The sequence below is a fragment of the Syngnathus scovelli genome, chromosome 7 (genome assembly GCF_024217435.2).
Source record: "Syngnathus scovelli strain Florida chromosome 7, RoL_Ssco_1.2, whole genome shotgun sequence".
Lineage (NCBI taxonomy): Eukaryota > Metazoa > Chordata > Actinopteri > Syngnathiformes > Syngnathidae > Syngnathus > Syngnathus scovelli.
The window spans coordinates 348,037-367,861 of record NC_090853.1 but is presented as its reverse complement, the minus strand read 5'-3'; the positions used below and the strand labels follow the sequence as shown (position 1 = coordinate 367,861).

Sequence of the window (19,825 nt, the reverse complement as noted above, 5' to 3'; positions counted from 1 at the left end):
AGGGAGAAGAAGCAGCAAAAGCCAATCCGCAGCACCCAGACGAGCCAATCTTTCCTCAGCACAGCGCGACCCCTGCTGGGCGAAACAACAAACTACCGGATGTGATGGGAGAAATGAGGAAGCGCAACGGACGTGACGTCCACTCGGGTTGCCCAGGGAGACGGCGGGAATGTTTCTTCCGAGCTGTTGCGATGGAGAAATACGAGAAAATCAAAGTTGTCGGAAGAGGAGCTTTCGGGTAAACTAAGCGACGTTTAACGCAGCCATTCACCGCGCTTTTGAGCCGATTCACGGAAGGAAAGCGGGCTCACGTTTTAGCGAGTCGAGCGCTCGGCTAAACTAGCTTGTTTCTAACGAAACTAGCAGACACGCACGAAAGTCATCGAAAGGGGGGAAGCACGTCCTCGACGTCCTTTACCCCAATAGTCCCCCCGTGTATTTTCAGGCTAGGCAACAATTCCTCACCTTAAAAGAGACGATGGAAATAGTACGATTAAACAAAAAGTAGCTCATCCAAATGGCACCCAGGTGTCACTTTGGTGGTCAAGACGCTTTGAGTCGTCGCTAATCCACAGCCAAACTGTCTGTCAGGATCGTCCACCTGTGTCGGCGGCGCAGCGACGGAGCTTTGGTCATCCTGAAGGAGATCCCCGTGGAGCAGATGTCCCGTGACGAGCGTCTGGCCGCTCAGAATGAGTGCCAGGTACTAAAGCTGCTCAACCACCCCAACATCATCGAGTACTACGAGAACTTCCTGGAGGACAAGGCGCTCATGATTGCCATGGAATACGCACCCGGTAAGACTCAACATGATTTTTTTGGGTCCGAGTCCGGTTCACCAGTATTAAATTCAACACAATGTACCTTTTAAATGTACCTTTGTTGCCATGTAGGCGGCACCTTGGCTGACTACATCCAGAAGCGCTGCAACTCCCTGCTGGATGAGGACACCATCCTTCACTTCTTTGTGCAGATCCTGTTGGCCCTCTACCACGTGCACAACAAGCTCATCCTCCACAGGGACCTCAAGACGCAGAATATTCTGCTGGACAAGCATCAGATGATCGTCAAGATCGGCGATTTTGGCATCTCCAAAATCCTCGTCAGCAAAAGCAAAGCGTACACCGTGAGTTGTGTTCCGCTTGGGCGGCGCACCTGTCGCCCGGGAGGATCGAATCTTATGACAAGGATTTGTCGTTATTCCAAGGAAAAAAACCAAAACAATCTTGTGCGTGCCTCTGCAGGTGGTGGGAACACCGTGCTACATCTCTCCGGAGCTTTGCGAGGGCAAGCCGTACAACCAGAAGAGCGACATCTGGGCTCTGGGCTGTGTCCTCTACGAGCTGGCCAGCCTCAAGAGAGCCTTTGAGGCGGCGGTGAGAAAGAAAGAAAGAAAGAAAGAAAGAAAGAAAGAAAGAAAGAAAGAAAGAAAGAAAGCAAGCAAGCCGTGACTCCGAAGGCGGCCGTCGCCGCAAAATCCAATTTTTTTTCTTTTCAGAATCTGCCCGCCTTGGTGCTGAAGATCATGAGCGGGACCTTCGCCCCCATCTCGGACCGCTATAGCCCAGAACTGCGGCAGCTGGTCCTCAACATGCTCAACCTGGATCCCTCCAAGCGGCCTCAACTCAACGAAATCATGGCGCTCCCCATCTGCATACGCCCGCTGCTCAATCTTTGCACGGACATCGGCAATGTCAAGATGCGCAGGTTGGAAAATTCACCAGACTGCATTTGTATTGGAATATTGAAATCATTGCAAAAGCAATGGCTAGGAAGCGCAGATTTCTGCGACGACGAGATATGTGCTCAAAAATGAAAAAAAGAGAAGCTTTTTGCGTTGTAATTACAAAACCTACCACCCGTCTCACCGTGAGTTGAAATGTCTTGTGCCCAGGATTGAGAAACCACTGTCCACTGTGCAGACCGGGCCACAAGGCAGAGCCGGAGGGCGAGTGCCGGCCGGCAGATCCAGAGGTAGCAAACCACTTTCTTTTTTCTTTCTTTTTCTTTTCGCTATGGCCTGAGCACAAAAACAGCAAACGGGGGAGCAAGCCATGCCAAAGCACAAATACATTCCAAAAAAGTGCCTTTCTTCCCGTCCACAGCTGGCACAGGCAAGCTGCATTCCCTCCCGCTGTCGTCGGTGTACACGTGGGGCGGCGGCATCTCGGCCCCGCTGCGTCTGCCCGTGCTCAACACTGAGGTGCTGCAGGTGTCGCTGGGACGCACGCAGAAGATGGGCGTCACCAAGTCAGGCCGCCTCATCGCTTGGGAGGTGCGTGAACATCAGTCGCGTCGGGAAAAAGGCGCTGGCTCTTTCGGCGAGCTACGACATTTGTCATTCCACTTGCCAACTGCTTTGCTTTGGGATGTGGACAGGCGCCGTGGGCGGGCTCCGCCGAGGTCAGCCTGCCCGGCGCGGTGGAGCAGATGCAGCCGCAGTTCATCTCGCGCTTCCTGGAGGGTCAGTCAGGAGTCACCATCAAGTCCGTTTCCTGCGGAGATCTCTTCACCGCCTGCATGACAGGTGAGAGATTCTGGCAACAAGGAGCAGGCGGGGCGGGGCAGGGCGGGGCGGGGCGGGGCCAGTCTCGGCTGACTTTGGGCAAAAGCGGTGGTGAGCGAGTCGCTCGCAGACGAGTGCCAAAAGTTTCGTACCCGCATCATTTTGCAGACCGAGGCATCATCATGACCTTTGGAAGCGGGAGCAACGGCTGCCTGGGCCACGGCAATTTTAATGACGTCACGCAGGTACCATGGCGTGCGTGACTGCGATCCCAATTCAAAGAATCCAAGCAGTAATCCTTCTGCTCTGCTTCCTTCCGGCTCAGCCCAAAATCGTGGAGGCGCTGCTCGGCTACGAGCTGGTGCAGGTGTCGTGCGGCGCGTCCCACGTTCTGGCCGTGACCAACGAACGAGAAGTATTTGCCTGGGGAAGAGGAGACAACGGTAACGTGGGAGGAGTGACGCCTCCCGGGAAGTCCTCGCCCCCTTGTCTGTTTGTGACGCCGGCCGTCCTTTGCCAGGTCGCCTCGGCCTGGGCACCCAGGACACCCACAACTCTCCCCAGCAGGTGCGTCTGCCCGCCCGCTTTGAGCCGCAGAGGGTCCTGTGCGCCGTCGACTGCTCCATGATCATCAGCCCGGGCGCGGCCCACGGGATAGTGGCTTGCGGAAGCAACAGGTCATTCATTAGTCAAGCGTGGTCACCGAGCTCTCGTACTTTTGTCACTTGCAAGTCGGCCGATTACTTTTGTATTTCACAATCTGTACTTGTTTCCCGCCGTGTCTCCGCATTTTGTCCGTAGGTTCAATAAGCTGGGTCTGGACAAGATCACGTCCGGCGAGGAGCCGACGCCCTCCGACCAGGTGGAGGAGGTGCACTCGTTCGCGCCCGTCCGATCGGCGCCGCTCGACAAGGAGAAGATTGTCTGCATTGACGTCGGCACCGCCCACTCCGTCGCCGTGACAGGTCGAATCCAGCCTCCGTCGATGTGCAAATTCAAATCCGCGCATTTTATGTCTGTAACGAGAGAGAAAAGCAATTTCATTCTTCATCTTGTTGAAGTTGCCCCGTTTAAAGTTTGAGCCTCATTTGTTCAACCTCGGTCGGTCGGTCGGTCGTCCGTCCTCCCACGCAGAGAGCGGCCAGTGCATCACCTTTGGCAGCAACCAACACGGACAGATGGGCTGCGGGTCGCGACGGGGCGGCCGCGCTCCTTACCTGGTGCCCGGCCTGCGGGGCGTCACCGTGGCGGCCTGCGGAGACGCTTTCACGCTGGCCATCAAGTCCGGTGAGTGAGTGCGCCTGGGGAGTCTTTCTGCTGCTGCTGCTGCTTGTGTTTTAGATACACGGCGCCAGCTGCTGGCAATGCGCCGAGTGCTCACATAATAGTCATTTGCACCCGATCAAACGGGTAAAAAACTGCATTTAAATGGGCCGCTTGCATCAGGAAGGCCATCCGTCAGTCCGTCCGTCCGTCCGTCCGTCCGTCCGTCCGTCCATCCATCCATCCATCCATGCCCTGGTGGGGGGAATCTGAATAGACACTTGCAGTATCAACCTTCTGCCAGTAGAGGGGGGTAGAAGCATTGGGGGGTGCGGTGAAAGTGGTTTGTCGCAAATCCGCGAGTGCGTTTGCGTGTGCACAAAGTGCTGGAGGCGACGATTGGTGAAATGTCACATTGTGCCAGTGATTGGCTCCCCCGGTGTGAAAGGCGACAGCGGCCGACCTGCCCTCCTGCAGCTTCGGCCCATCAAGGGACGCCTTTGTTGGCAGATGGGGCCATTGTGTTGCCCCTGCAGGAGACACCTTGCTAGATCTCGGGGGGGGGGGGGGGGGGGGGGGGGGGGCATGTGTGTGGATGATTTTTTTGTGAGAAACAAAAAAGTTTGTCCCTGCAAAACTAAGCAATCTTTTTTTTTTTTTTTTTTTTTTTTTTTTTTTTTTTTTATATGGGGTCACTAAATGTTGGTCCACATAAGGCCAAGCAAGTAATGGAGTTGTACGTACGTGCGTGTTGTGTGCTGACCTCAATTCCTCTCATGTTCCCTGTCATGACAGATGGCGAGGTGTACACGTGGGGAAAGGGCGCCCGCGGGCGCCTGGGGAGGAAAGAGGAGGACTCGGGAACACCCAAGGCGGTGCAGCTGGACCAGAGCCGACCGTTCACCGTCACCTCGGTGGCTTGTTGTCATGGCAACAGCCTGCTGGCAGTCAAACGTAATATTTTACACACTGGCATTTTGCGGGCGGGCAGGGGGAGGAGGGCAGTGTACTAATCCCTCCGCCAGTGCCGTTTGTAACTTCAAACAGACCTCCAGGCTTTGTCAAAGTGTTTCAGCCTAAAATGGTGCCAGCGAGCAGCCCCCAAAGGTCCCAGCAAAGCAAGACACAAAAAGTCTGCCATTTTCTTTTCAACTGGCCACATTTGTCCTATCAGGTTTTACCCATACGCTGGTCAAGTGGCTGTCAAACACCAAACTCGTGGATTTCAGTCTTCTTCTCACTTGAATGCATCCCTAAAGCCAGCTGCGCCCAAAAGCCGCGCCATTTTCAAGTGGTACTTTTAGCACCATGTGGCGGGCGCGCTTCAAGTGGCTGGCGCTTGTCAAATTGCCACACAATTTGAAGCGTTTGCCCGAGAGAGCTGCGGGGCAACGACGCTCGGTTTAATAATCCATTGGAGCGGCCAGTCCGGTTTAAAAATAGATGCAGGTTTAGAGAAGATTACATTGCATGACAATTTAATAAGTCATGTTGTTGCTAATCCTTGCCGCCGCTGAGACAATCAAAAAAACCACCGACTGTGTTTGGACACTTCACAACGGCATTTTGATCGACGCTTTGTTACACGTGTCGTTTCTCACGGTTCTCTCGTTCCTCGCTCCTTTCAGCTTTGCTCGACGAAGCCGCCTCGAGGTGATAGCGTCCGCGACCCGACTCCAGCCCCTCGGAATCTTCCCTGAAGGACCGAGCCGGCGTTCTCTGTTTTCACCCCAAACTATCGGAACGTGAGGTATACGCAGAAAAGACACCTTCGGCCAACCGGCGCAAAAGAGCGGATGATCGCCTTCCGCTCTTTCAGGAAGTCCAACGAAATCTGGGCGTGTGTGTGCCTGGAGAGATTTTGGGAAGAGAAAAGGGAAATTCCCCAAAGAGCTCCCACAGTCGTCACAGGGATGTGGGGGCAGCAAAAAGAGCTCTCGTATCGGGCTCCTAAAGTACTGACATGTCTTCAAAGAAGTCAAAGTAAAAAAAAAAAAAAAAAGCCTTGAAAACACACGCACATGTCGTCTTTTTAAACATATAGCTACGTGTAATTACATGCGAGATGTTCCTTCCAGAACGCCTTATTATAGAGAACTGAGGAGGAACAAGATCATTGCAATGAATACGTTTTAGCAGCTGAAATGTCACATGATAATCAAGTTTACGAGGAAGGACAAAGTACGCTCACAGCACGTACGTCGGCGCATAGCGCACGGTCGCAAGCAACCAGCCGTGTCGCCAAGGACGTGCTTAGCGTTCTTTTCGTCGTGAGGAGCAATGTGACCGTGAGAAAGAAAACATCCGAGCCACATGCGCTTGAATTCTTCTCATGATGTCATTGTCATCCAGTCAAATATAAAATCAATTGCACTCTTTGGGGAAATACACCTTACAGCAATTGTTGCTTTCTTTGGGGCTATGGGGAAACCGATTCCATTTGTTTCACTGGGGAAACTTGATGACTTGCCATCGTAGCGCCAGGCACAGGCGGCAAAAAAAAAAATGGAGCATGTGCCGCATTTGGCCCCGTCAGTGAGGGGACGCCATCAATCAGGCCGCCGTCTGCCCTGCGGCCGCCGTACGGCCATTGTGGCCGTAAGAGTCCAAACCGGTTCCAGGCCCGCCCTGCCCTGCCCTGCCCTGCCCTGCCCCGCCCCGCCCCGCCCCGCCCCCACACTTAAGCCTTCCTGTGAATGAAGACGTTTACAATGCACACTAGAAAGAAGAGTGGAGTGTTTTAAGTCAGATGTCAGTCAAGTGACCCGCACCGAGCCAACAGACAGACACACTGCTCACATTATGCTCCACTGGATTAGCGGAAGGACAAAACCCCTGCCAGATGACCAAAAATCAATGAGGGGAAGATATTGAAATTCAAACAAGGTAAACTGAAGAAGATATTCCACCAGTAGGCCAGCCGTCATCTGCATTTCAACCAGTAAAAACTCTCGTATGACTGGCAAATTGATTGACGTTTCTGTCACTCAGATGAATTGCTGGCGGAAATTGACGTTAGCTAGCAGTCTCGTCTTTGACAGATGGGCCTTTGCTTTCATTGAATCGGACTGATTCACAAGAGCGTCTCAGCTCTTCTGAGCTCGTCAGTACAGCAGCAACGTTGAATGTTGGACACAGTGAAAAAAGGCTTGCGACATCTACTCGATGAATTGTACTTTTAATAACACAAGCCTGGTGGCTTTTAGGTCGTGAACGCAGCATTGTTCCATTTTTTTTTTTTTTGTTGTTGTTGAAATAAAGATGATTCTGCACGTTTCCCTCCATTGTTCCCCCCCCCCCCCGGTGATGATGTAATGATGATGTAATGCTGTAGCAATACAGCAGGTGAAAACTCATCTCCGTCTCTGTGTGCATACGCGTGGTGGGTGCATTGCCAAGGGAGGAAAACGGTTGAAGCGCCAAGCGCCTACTTAACCTTCGAATGAGCATGAACATTTGTACCGCTTCATGCGCTAAACAAAATCGCTTTTGCATCATTTGTCTCTCCTTTGTTTTGCAGGTGCACCTGTAGGTGGCACTGTAGCGCTTGTGCTCGACGACGCGTGAGTCTCTTTTGTATTTGCTGCTGGCCTAATTAGGTGCAAATCGGCGTCCGACGCGCATCTAATTGGCTGGCTCGCGGATGCTGGGGCAATACGGGAGGTTCCATGGGCAAGCGCCGACGTGGACAAAAGCGCAATTCAAGAGGAGATCAGAGTGAGAGCGATCGAGTCGTGTGAGCGAGCGAGCCCGAGCCCGAGCCCGAGCGAGCACTTTCTTGACTCCTCCTGCTCCAGGAAGGAGGAGGCGGGCCTGCTAGCCTGCCTGCCTGCCCGCCCGCCCGCCTGCCTGCCTCGGTGCACCCAAACAGTCGGAGGGCTTGCACACTGGCCTCAGTCCGTCAGCAGCAAGTCCGCCTGCCGCAGCCAGCGCCGCAGCAGCGCCAAGCTTCCTCCCCTCGTTTGAAGCTCGGCCTCCCTTTTTGTATGCCGGCCGGAGGGGCGAAGAGAGGAGAGCGACATCCCCCGCCCGGTCGGACGACGTGATATGAGCCTTTCGTCGGCGTGAAACACAAGGAAGGCAGGCGCCGCAAGGACAGGGACGTACGGCGGCCAGGCCGAGAGAGAACGCCCGAGTCGAGCCCAGCCCAGCCCAGTCCAGCCGTAGTCCAAGCCGCCGCCACCGCGGTAGGAGCCACCATGCCCGGCTTCGACTACAAGTTCCTGGAGAAGCCCAAGAGACGCTTCCAGTGTCCGCTGTGCAGCAAGGCCATGCGGGAGCCCGTCCAGGTGTCGACCTGCGGCCACCGCTTCTGTGACACCTGCCTGCAAGAATTCTTAAGGTACGTTCGATCGATCGATCCATCGATTCAATCTGCGTTTCGGTCTATGTGCGCGTGTGCGTGTATGTGGGCGCGCGCCCGCCCGCCCGCCCACTGATACCGGAGACTGCAGTTTCTGTTGATCTTAGCTAAATAGAGAGAGGGACGTGTAGGCGTGTCCTGCTCACCTTTCCTCGGTCTTGTGTTTGTTTACATTGCACAATGACACCAGTGGCGTGAGACGAGCGCGACAGATAGGACGCTTTTCCATCGCTCGTGTGCACTCGCGGCGCGGCACGGCACGGCACGGCGCGCCACGCCATGCACGCGAAACGTCATCGGGGTGCTCAACAGATTTCATCCTTTGGTTTTTTGGGGAATTGAACTCCGGGTTATGATGGAATTCGACACAGAGACTCCCTCCGTGGGGAGCTCTTTCACTCCCTCGGAGGTCGGACAAGCCATCGCCGAGCTTCACCTTCTAATCTGCTGCTCAGCTCACCAAAAGACGTCTTTGTTCATATTTGAGCACATGATACGCTTCTAAGCACACCTCAAAAGAAGTCTGTCAACTCAACCGGATGGAAAACGGAGCCAATTCACCAAACAAATTGCAGCGTTGATGGACTGGCTGCCATGACACGTCCGGGATGTGTTTCGGGTTTCATTTGGGCAACTACGTGCATGAACGACACGCTTATGACATAAACAAAGCATCTTGGACTTTCCATGACATTGCGGACGAGCCTTCAAGCTGTAGATGCGTCGTCGCCTGCATTAACGTCCCGAAAAACCATTCAATTGAACATGACACAAATGCGAAGCCAGCTGTGGAGGCCCCTGTTTGACCTTTGCAGATTGCTGACTACAAATACTGACAAATCTTCACACAAGGAAAAAAAAAAAGACTTATTTGTTTGAATTGAAATGGTGAAAATAAGGAAAGCAAACGTAGCCAGCAGTTATGCCACTTGGCTCATGATGGTTTTGGTCAAGTGATCATTTGCAGCGAGCGATATTGTTGTATATTGAGTGGATTTTTTTCACCCCTCAATCCCACATATGTGGCTTTCGCACACATGTTTTCCTTGCCCTGGAATCTTCTCGTCCGCTCGCCTTCCATTCAAGCCTCTCGTTCAGCGAGCACGCTCTTCTTGTTTTTAGCTCACCGCTGTTTGTTCTACTGACAGCGACCCCTAAAAATACATTTGAAAAAGTCATCAGATGCGTCGTAGGAATGTTGCGGGTTTTCTTTGCGTGCTGCATTTACAGGCGCTAGGGCGGATTGAGTTCAGCCAAACTGGTTCGCTGTTGTTTTCATCACCTTTTAAAAAAGGAAAAAAGGGAGGAAAAAAAGCGCTCTCACGTTGACTGTAACTTGAAGCCTGAAAACACCCCGAGGGGAGGAAACTCACTAGCGAGCGGAAAGAGGAACACGGCCGACGATGACGCTGAACCCGAGCCAAAAGACAAGGGCCGGTTTGTGATGACGAGCTGTCAGGAAGCGCCCCGCGGCCTTGTTCGAAAGTGGAACCGGAAGCCCGGCTAAGACGCGCTCTCCCGCGGCCAAAGTAAGCCGACCTGCCGACTGCCGGCCGTGACCGGGTCAAGGGGTCGGCCCAGGTGGAAATTGGATTTAGCGCTGAACGCCCGGTAAGCAGGCTAGCCCAGCGGCCGCTACATTGACACCGCCGCAATGATAGAATTGACCAACACCAACCCGGGCTCTGAAGTCGAAAAAGGGTTGATCCAAACATGGTTGCTCCAACAGGCTGCTCGAACCAACCTGAGCCAGGGGCAATTCATGGACAGGGCGAGGGCTGCTCGCCTCCTTCGGCAGCCAGGTCGGCCTGCTGGCGCCGTGCCCGGGTCGCTCCACTCGGTCCGCTCTTTGCCCTCTTTGCGGCAGGCAAGAATGCTGCCGCGCGGCATGACTGCCGCATTCGTCATCCTTCCGCCTTCCGTCTAATGACGCCACCCTGGCTGACTCGTCCTGTCACGCTAACTTTAGCATAGCCTGGTAAACACCCCCCCCCCAAAACACTGCAGCTCTTCTTTTGCAGCCATGTGGCCGAGTTGGCTTTGACTTTTGCACGAGAGGGAGGGAGCGAGCGAGCGAGCGGCAGCACGCACGTTCGCTCACTTGCTCGCTCGCTCGCTCACTCGCTCGCAGCAGCTGCGGGCTTTTGCGGCCTGAGCGGCCATGGCGGACATTGAGAGCCATTGAGCAGTCCCCCCTGCAGGTGGGCTTCCGGAGGGGCGGACCTCTCACCCACACAGACGCTCTTGTTTGCGTTGAGCGGCAAATGGAGCCCACGAGCACGCCGCGTTGGCCGCCTCGCAATCGTTGCTCGCCGGGTGGGACGGGGCCTTCGGCTTTGTCGCAAAGCCAATCTTGAATCTCGAATCCCTCAGCCAGGCTGGAAAGCTCCGTTTCAGAACATCCTAAGCTGTGTTTGAACGACCGAACCCGACTCGCAAGCCTGTTCCGTGTTTCGCGCCGCGCCAATGCGAGCACATTTCTGAGCAAAAAAACAAAAAGCTGAGGAAGTAAGTGGATCAAGCTGTGAGCTCACGTTTGGCAACGTAATCCGAGCCAGCCCAGGAAATGGCCCAAATCGCTCCGTTTGAAGGCGCCGAAGAAATGTGTGTTTGGGGGGGGGGCTAATGGCTGTTTTGTCCCCCCCCCACACACACAGGGGGGTGTACCCCCCCCCCCCCCACACACACACACACCTTCCGTGCGGTCCATTAGCGTCTGAGGCGCTGGTCCAACTGAGGCAGCCGAGCGAATTTCTCTCCTGCGGGCGCATTCTACTCTCTTTTGGCATTCCTCCCTTTTGTCTAACAAAAGCAGTGCTATGGCGCCATCTCAGTGCCAAGCGACAATGCGTCGCGTTTAAATGGATCAAATGAAGTGAACGTGAGCCCGATGGCTGGAGAGAAAAGAAAGTGAGGAGGGAGGCGGTGGCCCCTGCATGGCGCGTGGACAGACGTGCCTCAACTTGTCCTGCTCTTTCAGACCTGGAAAACATTCCAGCGGTGCGCCGGAGCGCCTCGGCCCGCCGCTGCCAAGCGGACGCGTGGCTCGTCTTCTGCTCCTAGTCAATCAGGCCGCACGGGTATCAACCCCCCCCCCCCCCCCCTCTTGCGTTGGTGTCGCGCCCGATCGGGTCAGTGATCACGCTAATGAAAGCAGACGTGCACGTGCTTGCACTCCCACAGAAATGAGGGTGCGCTCCTTTTTTGTTGCAGTCCATCCGTAGCTTTTGCTTTCATGAGCATTTGCGTCACGTCACGTCACGTCGCGTCCTGCGTGGAGCCAGCCGCTGGCTCTTTTCAGGAAGTGCAACTTGTGTGTGAAAGTGGATCTTGCGGGAGCCAAACGGAGCGCTCCGGAAGCTGGCGGCGGGCCGGCGGGCACCTGTCCCCTGTGAAAGGGGCCCCTGTGCCCCGTGGGCCAGGCTCAGCCAGGTGCGCTCCAGAATGAATGGCGCTTTTGCCGCTGGTTCCGGTGGCATCTGCCAAGGCCACTTTGTTGCGTCGTCCTTCCGGAAGCCTATTGATGCGGCGTGAGGCAGCGCTTGTTTTCGGGACTGGATTTGGATTCCGATCCCACCGATAAGACGCCTTTGCGTGGCCGTCTGCCAGCTGCTCCCGAAAAAGATCCTCTCTCCCCTCCCGTAGCAGTTGCCATGGAGACCCCGAAGTTGCCGGCACACTAGAAGAACAATTGTCGGTCTCCTCGTCACGTGAGACGGCGTGGCTAACGACAACGTCCGGCAAGTGGAGCAGGCTGAGAAAATGCCCCCCCCCCCCCAAAATATGATTGCACTAGTCGTTTGGAACGTACGAGCTAGGAAAGAGCGTCAAACGAAAGCTTGCTGTGTGTCTCCTCTTGCTTGGCGGAAGAGCGGGCTTTTTCTCCTTTGGCCATGACGGCCCGACCCGCCGATCCCTGCAGTTTGCCTCGGGAGGCCCCGGCCGGCTAAAATTAGTGGCGCCATCTGTGATGAAACAGCCACATTTCACACATGCCGAGCTGTTGGGAAAAAGGGAAGAAAAGAAAAGATGATGCAGACCAAGAGAAGAGGAAGCGGTCCACATGTCGGGGAGCACGCCTCCTCTTCTTTTCGGTTGCCAGCGCGGCTCATTTCGTAGTACAATCTTTTGGATGTTTTGTTTCCCAGCGTTGCTATATTGGCCCACGCCGGTGGAGGCGGAAGCGCGGGAAACGGGCCAGCCACGCAGGCGTGCCGTCGTAGTAGTGCCTCTTTCCCTTTTTTTGAGGCTTCTGCTGGCCAAGCAACCAAATGAAAAGTAGACACATTTATCGAAAGGTGGGAGGAAAAAAATGGCAACTCCAGTTGGCCAAGAAAGCCAACACGCGAGGCTCACGTCATCCGTGTCGAGACGCAGCCTGAGTATTTGGCACCGTGTTTGCCGCCGTGTTGGTCGGCTCCTGCCGCCGTGTTGGTCGGCTCCTGCCGCCGCCTGCCGCCGCTTGGCGCCGCTTGCCGCCGCTTGCCGCCGCTTCCTTCGTACTGGCGAGGCTGTTGCGGGCTGTCGAAGCCGCCTGTTGCCGCATGTTGGGTGCATCCGCTCGCTACAGTGGTGCGTTTTGAGCCCGTCCACCTGGAGGCGAGGTGAGGCGAGGCGAGGTGAGGTGAGGCGAGGCGAGGCAAGGCGAGGCGAGGCAAGGAAGCAGATCAGGTTACGCGGGTGAAAACGCCACCCGATCCATTGGGGTGGCGCGGGAACGAGACGCCTCGCTTGTCCACATTTGGTGTTTGCTTACGCGCCCCGTGCTCACTCTTTGTGGCAAAAAATGGTAGCTGAATTCTCACCACAAAAAGTAGGAAAAGGCGTTTTGACGACATTTGTATGACTTTTCGTTTGAAAGACCTCAATCATCGCCACAGGCAAAAAAAGTTTGGGATTTCAAGACATTTGCCGCTTAAACGGCGCATTTGCTTTTGTAGGTCACGGAGCGCAGCGCAGCGAGGCACTCGTTCACTCGCCATCCATTGAGCGCCTCATTAAAACGCCCCGTCTGTCCTTCCGCGTTATCCTTTCCCTCCCTGTGTAGCCGTGATGGAGTCGAGAGCAAGTGCCCTGGCTGGCCGGCTGGGGGCCAACCCCCCCCCCCCCCCCCCCCCCCCCCCCCCCCCGCCCCCGCCCCGAATGCGCTGTCACAAAGAGACGAGCAGCGCGGCGGCGACGCTCCCGCCCGCCCGCCCTCCGGCGCCCGAGGAATGGCGCTGACAGCCCGTGACGAGGCCTTTTGCGCCTGTCTGCGTTTGTGTGCGTCACGCGGAAAGGCCGAGCGAGGTGGGTGGGTGGGTGGGGGCGCGGTGGTCCGAGTCTGCCTCGGTCCGTCCTGCCTGCGCTGGCATCACGGCGCCTCTCGCACGGCGCTCCAGAGTGCAGAAGCTGTCGCTCGGCATCTCTTCCGCTCGCGGGACGCTCGGGGCTATCCGTGCAAACTCGTCCTCTGCCACCACCGGCCTCCCCTTGACCCGGGAAGTCGGCCATTTTCGACATTTTAATCTTAGCGTCATTGTTCAGACTAAGGTCGAAATTGGCTGGCAATCCGACAAAAGCTGAAGGCAAACTTTGGAGGCCGACGATCGGGTGTGTCTCTCAGGGCGTCGTGAAATAGCGTAAATGGAGTCCCTTTCTCAGGCCTTTGTGGCTTGTTCATTGCTGGCCGCAGGGAGCAGAATGAGGCCGGTCTCGTGCATTGACTGTCCCCACCCTTCCCCTCCCCTCCCCTCCCCTTCTGGGCCAAAGTCCGCACAGTCAGTCACGCGGCAACGCCGCACGAGAGGAAGGAAGCAAAGAGCGAGCGCTCCATTAAGACGCAGGTGAAGCAAAGTGGTGCAGGTTGTCTCTGAAGGGCCTTCTTTGTGTCTGCTCTGCAGTGAGGGAGTCTTCAAGTGTCCCGAAGACCAGTTGCCTTTGGACTACGCCAAGGTAGGCCAAAGTTCAGCAGCAGCCCCGCTCGTGGCACGGGCCTGTCGGGTCTTCTCAAGGGCCTTTTGTTTTGCAGATCTACCCTGACCCGGAGCTGGAGCAGCAGATTTTGGCGCTGCCCATCCGCTGCATCCACAGCGAAGAGGGCTGCCGCTGGACCGGACAGATGAAGCAGCTGCAGGTGAGCGCAAAAGGTTCCCCTCTGCTGGGGTCTTTGCCGCACTTCGCTGTCCATCGGTCGTCACGGGTGACTTTTCCTCGCCCCTCCTCCCCCAGGGCCACTTCTCCACCTGCGCCTTCAACGTGATCCCCTGCCCCAACCGCTGCTCGGTCAAGCTGACTCGCCGCGACCTCCCCGACCACCTGCAGCACGACTGCCCCAAACGCAAGGTCAAGTGCGAGTTCTGCGGCAGCGAGTTCACCGGCGAGGCCTACGAGGTAAAGAAAACAAGACCGCTGCCTGCCTGCCTGCCTGTTTTGCTCTTCTCCAGAGGTGCCCCTTGTTTTGTGCTCTTTCCAGAACCACCAGGGCGTGTGTCCTCAGGAGAGCGTCTACTGCGAGAACAAATGCGGGGCGCGGATGATGCGCCGCCTGCTGTCGCAGCACGGCACGGCCGAGTGTCCCAAGCGCACGCAGCCGTGCAAGTACTGCGGCAAGGAGTTTGTCTTTGACACCATCCAGGTCGGTTTGGGTGGAGAAACGGGCAAGGCGGCGGCGGCGCAGCGGCCGACGTCAAAGCGCCGCTGACTCAATGGCTCCTTTCCCGCAGAACCACCAGTACCACTGCCCTCGCTTCCCCGTCCAGTGCCCCAACCAGTGCGGCACGCCCAACATTGCCCGCGAAGACCTGGCCAACCACGTGAAAGACAACTGCGGCAGCGCCCTGGTGCTCTGCCCCTTCAAAGACGCCGGCTGCAAACATCGGGTAAGTGCCGCCGGGCTCTGGGGCCGGGCTCTGGGGCCGGGCTCTGGCGCCGGGCTCCGGGGCCGGGCTCTGGCGCCGGGCTCCGGGGCCGGGCTCCGACGCCGGGCTCCGACGCCGGGCTCCGACCCCGGGCTCTGATGCTCTGCGCTTCGGCAGTGCCCCAAGCTGGCGGTGGGGCGGCACCTGGAGGACAGCACCAAGTCGCACCTGACCATGATGTGCAACCTGGTGGGGCGCCAGCGGCAGGAGATCCTGGAGCTGCGGCGCGAGATGGAGGAGCTGTCGGTGAGCCACGACGGCGTCCTGATCTGGAAGCTGAGCGACTACTCGCGCAAGCTGCAGGAGGCCAAGCTGCGCAGCAACCACGAGTTTTTCAGCCCGCCCTTCTACACGCACCGCTACGGCTACAAGCTGCAGGTGTCGGCCTTCCTCAACGGCAACGGCAGCGGCGAGGGCTCGCACCTCTCCGTCTACATCCGCGTGCTGCCCGGCGAGTACGACAACCTCCTGGAGTGGCCCTTCGCCTACAAGGTCACCTTCTCCATCCTGGACCAGAGCGACCCCTCGCTCTCCAAGCCGCAGCACATCACTGAGACTTTCAATCCGGACCCCAACTGGAAGAACTTCCAGAAGCCCAGCGGCGCTCGCAACTCGCTGGACGAGAGCACCCTGGGCTTCGGCTACCCCAAGTTCATCTCGCACGAGGAGATCAAGAAGAGGAACTACGTCCGCGACAACTGCGTCTTTGTCAAGGCTTCCATTGAGATCCCCCAGAAGATCATGGCTTGAGCGCCGACCACCTTTCCACGCTCCACCCTTCTACCTGACCAACTCACTCTGTGTGAAAATTGCCTTGGAAATCAAAGAGTGCCTAGAAGTTGACCCTTTTTCTTTCACCCCTCTCTCTCTCTCTCTCTCTCGCGCTCTCTCTCTCTCTCTCTCTCTCTCTCTCTCTCTCTCTCTCACCAACGGTACGTGAGGGGATGGAGGCAGGGTGAAGATTGAACTTTGGATGGATGGAGGGAAGGAAGGCACCGTCGTGGCTCACGCCTGCCTCGTGTTTACGGCGTCAATGTGCAGCTCCGTCCTTCACCCTCTATGCAAACTTCACACAAGCTTCCCCGCCCGCACACAGGCGCTCCCTTCCGAGGAACCCCGGCTTTCTCCATCATCGGACAGCGCGTGGCATTTTCCTCGCGAGAAGCGCCTCGTGTCGCTCTTCAGACGAGCGCCCCGCCCCCTCCGGTCCGTTTGCGGCCGGCGACTCCATCAGATTTGTCCGCCTTTGTCGCCCCGGCACGTTAGCTTGTGGTCTCGACGTGATCGTCCGCTACCTGAACGAGTTTGTGAGTCTTTGGACCGTTCCGCCCCCCCAAAGGCTCATCGGCTTGGCCAAACGCAACTTGCGAGGCACGTCGAGAAGCCAAACCCGAGCAGACGCTGGAAGTCTGCCGTTGGATCGGGCCAGCTCAGCTCCTCCAAAGTTCAGCCCATCCTGGAGATTTGGGAAGATGGCGTCCATATGGGCAGGAATGGAGCGGCTTCGTCATGGCATGGTATGCGTTTGGTGGAGCGTGGCGGCAACCAGACGCTGTCAAACCAGTGACTGGGAAGAACGCAGCTCTGCAATTTTCAGGAAAACTCAACCCGTGAAGCCTGTTTGACTGAGTAACGTGCAATTTACTAGGCATGTCTAAAAAAAGACTCGAATCAACAAAATGTGATTTGAAGCGCTCCGCTAGAACCTTTTCGACCCGGCACGTATCCTGGCGGCAGCAAAAGGTGACGACGGACGACTGGCCACACGGGAAGTGTGTCATTTTGCTTGGGTACAAATCTTTTCTTGGATTGCTGCCTGAATTTGTGCAGCGCACTGAAGAGGAAATTGGGAAATGGTCTCGTCGGATTTGAGTTTTCCCTCATCTCGTGTCGACCAAACTCGATGTGTTTACATTCTCGTGACCGACAAGGAAAATTCACCAGGCTCGTTTTGTTTTGGGCAAAGCAACCTTAGCCGCTTTGGACGGACGGACGGACGGAGCAGAGAAAGTGAATTTGTGCATCCTTAAGAGGCCAATGGGACCAGTGAGTGGGCATTTCAAAGTGAAGGAAAATCCATGTGGCCTTTTTCTTGCATGAGAGGGCAAACGTAACACACGTGCATGCTTCATGTGCTAACTCCCGGCCGGACCACCTTTTGTACTCTACCCTGTTCTCATGACTATTTTGCCCTTATTTTTGAAGAGTTTTAAGAGTAGTAGTTTTTATTATTATCAACATGGGTTGTTTTTTTGTAAACGGAAAATGTGAACGTTGCGAATCTGTTCGACGAGATGACGTGTCGACGGACACGCGAGGAGATCGTCTCCTTCACAGCGCCACCGCCTGGACGGAGGACTGTAAAAATGTACATTCATTACATTTAATGCAACGCGTGAATACGTCATGTACAAATACAGAAGCACATTCTGTTCTTTGACTTAGTAGATGCGCGCACACACCGACATTCTCTCATAATGCCAGCTGATATTTGACAGTGACTTTTTGTACGATTCTGTATTTTCAAGGGGAAAACAAATCCTTTCTGGCTGTTTTTATACTTAGTCAGGTGGACTTGGAGAGTCCGTCAGTTTGTCTGTCCGTGCGTCTCGCGTGTTTGAGCCTCACGTGTTATGTCTGTTTTCTTTTCCCCATTTTGAAAAAGGAAAAAAAAAGTATTTATTTGAAAGCAGCAGCAGCGCCGCCGCCAGTCGATGCGTTGCGGACGGCGCATATAATGTTTTAATGAGGAGTGCTTGTCAATTTCATAACTAAAATAAAAATACCATATGCTGTGTTTTAAAGCTGGCTGTCACTTTTCTTCATTTTTGAAATTGCCATATGTAACGCATCCCGGCTTGAGTTGAGCCGTCGAAAACTAGCTGTATTGCGACGACGCTGGTGTAATGCAGCCATGAAGAGTTGACCAACGTTTTGTCTGTGACGTCGGTAGCGCTCCAATATGGCGGCCGGCGGAAGTACGCGCGCTGACCGACGTGTTTCCCTTCACTTCCCTTTTTCGAGTTACGAACGTGTCCAAACACTGTTACATGTGATTTGATCAAAGAGGTCAGCTCAAATTTCCGTGGATGTCTTTCCAATACAGAATGTCTAGGTCGCGCATCCACAACCTCACAGGACAGGTGCGCGAGCTTGCGCCCTAATGTTGTCAAGGAGTCTTTTGACGCCGCCATGTTCTTGTCAAATCCTGACGCCCTGGTTCATGTGAACTTCTTTTGGCAACGTGCTGCTGCTGCTGCTGCTGCTGCAACAACAGAAACAGATGAAAAGATGGCTGACGAGAAGAAAGGATCATGGGGTGAGTCGGCAAACCAAAGTTTGCTTTCCATTGAGCTAAAATGCTCTCGTCACATGATAAAAATGACAAACAGACCATGTTACCATTTCATTTATATACACACACGTTTGTGATTAATGGTGAGTGTGAGTGACCTCCTTCCATAAGGTCTTGTAGGATTAACATCAAAAGTAATCCCATTACTCAGACAGGCTGTTGCAATGTGCTTTTACGCGCGCACACACACACACGTACATTTAAGCCATCTGAGGGCACTTGACATTCCTTTAGCGGGTTTGGCTAGAGTGCTATTTGTGTAGATGAAAGAAAATGAATGTTTGGAAGCAAACACTTGTTAAATGCAAAAGAAATGTTTTGTGTTAAGAATGAACCAGACTGAATTCCATGCAAAAGCGTTGAGGCACCCACTCCCCTCCCCTCTCCTCCCCTTCAGTAAGTAAGGCCTTAGTGTGGGCGCCCACTGTGCAACCCATAATCTGCCCTGTGCCCCCCCGCCCACTAAAAAAAAAAAAGACCAAACGGAGTACAGAGCATGAGCATGCCAAAATAGAAATCACGTATGATGTCGTTCCTGCTCTTATCTCAGCATCAAAACTTTTGGCGAGTACAACGTAAATCACTCTTGTGTGACTCTGTTTAATTGCAATTTACTTGTTGTTTTCACAAAACAATACATAATAAACAAAGGCAAGATGGAAAAAGTGGCAAGCTTTTGTCCGATTGATTGATTGATTCAAAAAATATTGGAAATTCCAAAGCGTGCCACAAAATTGCGACTGAGTTGAATGTGGCCTCATCGACACGGCTGTCATTGTTTTGCGTTGCCTTTCTGACAAGTAGCCATTAGATCCTGCCATCAATCTTGTCGTGCTTGGTGGAAACGTGGCTTGTTGTGTAGCAAAACGCACAGCACAGCACAACACCCCCCCGCCCCCCCCGGCTACATCTGAGGCAGCGGCTCAAATATCAGCGGCGCTCCCCCTCGCGAGCGTCATTTCCTACACGGCAAAATTCAAAAGAGCAAAGGCTGTGGCTGTTGCAACCATTGTGCAGGTCGCAGCTCCTTTCCGGCCCACATTGCGCATCTTGCTTGTCGGTCGGTCGGTCGGTCGGTCGGCCAACCAGCCAGCCAACCAGCCGCCTGTCAGCCCAGTCAGAGAAACGTGCGCACGGGTGGCCGGCCGCCTTTGAGCCAGCGGCGGCAACTTGCAACTTCATTTGTGGTTCTCACCGCAGCTCACCTTTGAACTCCATTCTGCAGGGGGTGGGGGGGCATATGTCGTCCCCATCCCCCCGAGCGACTGCCACTCGCAGGAAGACCACCTCGGTGGGTCTCCGCAGCAGACAGGATGAAGCCTGATGAAGATGTGGCCCTCCCTCCCTCCCTCCCTCCCTCACCTGGCTGCTGGACTCTGGCTTGACTGGTGTCTTCAAGCCACAGTGACGCAACGTAGACAAAAAATGAAAAAGAAGCA

General features: G+C 55.1%; 2 protein-coding genes across 3 annotated transcripts; both read left to right on the top strand.

Annotated features, from left to right (window-relative positions):
- Window positions 1–98: 98 nt before the first annotated feature.
- nek8 (NIMA-related kinase 8) lies at window positions 99–7,041 on the top strand. 2 transcript variants are annotated; one of them, XR_007482882.2, is made up of 16 exons: window positions 99–238; window positions 592–797; window positions 894–1,126; window positions 1,245–1,376; window positions 1,499–1,707; window positions 1,895–1,974; window positions 2,106–2,275; window positions 2,380–2,527; window positions 2,675–2,751; window positions 2,832–2,949; window positions 3,027–3,183; window positions 3,308–3,471; window positions 3,641–3,793; window positions 4,565–4,723; window positions 5,398–6,655; window positions 6,761–7,041. XR_007482882.2 is itself a non-coding variant. In XM_049726490.2 (15 exons), exons 1-15 carry the CDS (start codon window positions 105–107, stop codon window positions 5,424–5,426), a joined length of 2,169 nt encoding a protein of 722 aa, XP_049582447.1. In that variant the 5' UTR covers window positions 99–104; the 3' UTR covers window positions 5,427–7,041. The 2 variants fall into 2 exon arrangements, 1 of the variants encoding a protein (XP_049582447.1); XM_049726490.2 differs by having other exon boundaries at window positions 5,398–7,041.
- Window positions 7,042–7,967: 926 nt separating this feature from the next.
- traf4a (tnf receptor-associated factor 4a) lies at window positions 7,968–17,835 on the top strand. Its single transcript, XM_049726501.2, has 7 exons — window positions 7,968–8,111; window positions 14,015–14,066; window positions 14,143–14,247; window positions 14,343–14,504; window positions 14,587–14,748; window positions 14,837–14,992; window positions 15,149–17,835. Exons 1-7 carry the CDS (start codon window positions 7,969–7,971, stop codon window positions 15,779–15,781), a joined length of 1,413 nt encoding a protein of 470 aa, XP_049582458.1. The 5' UTR covers window position 7,968; the 3' UTR covers window positions 15,782–17,835.
- Window positions 17,836–19,825: the final 1,990 nt, after the last annotated feature.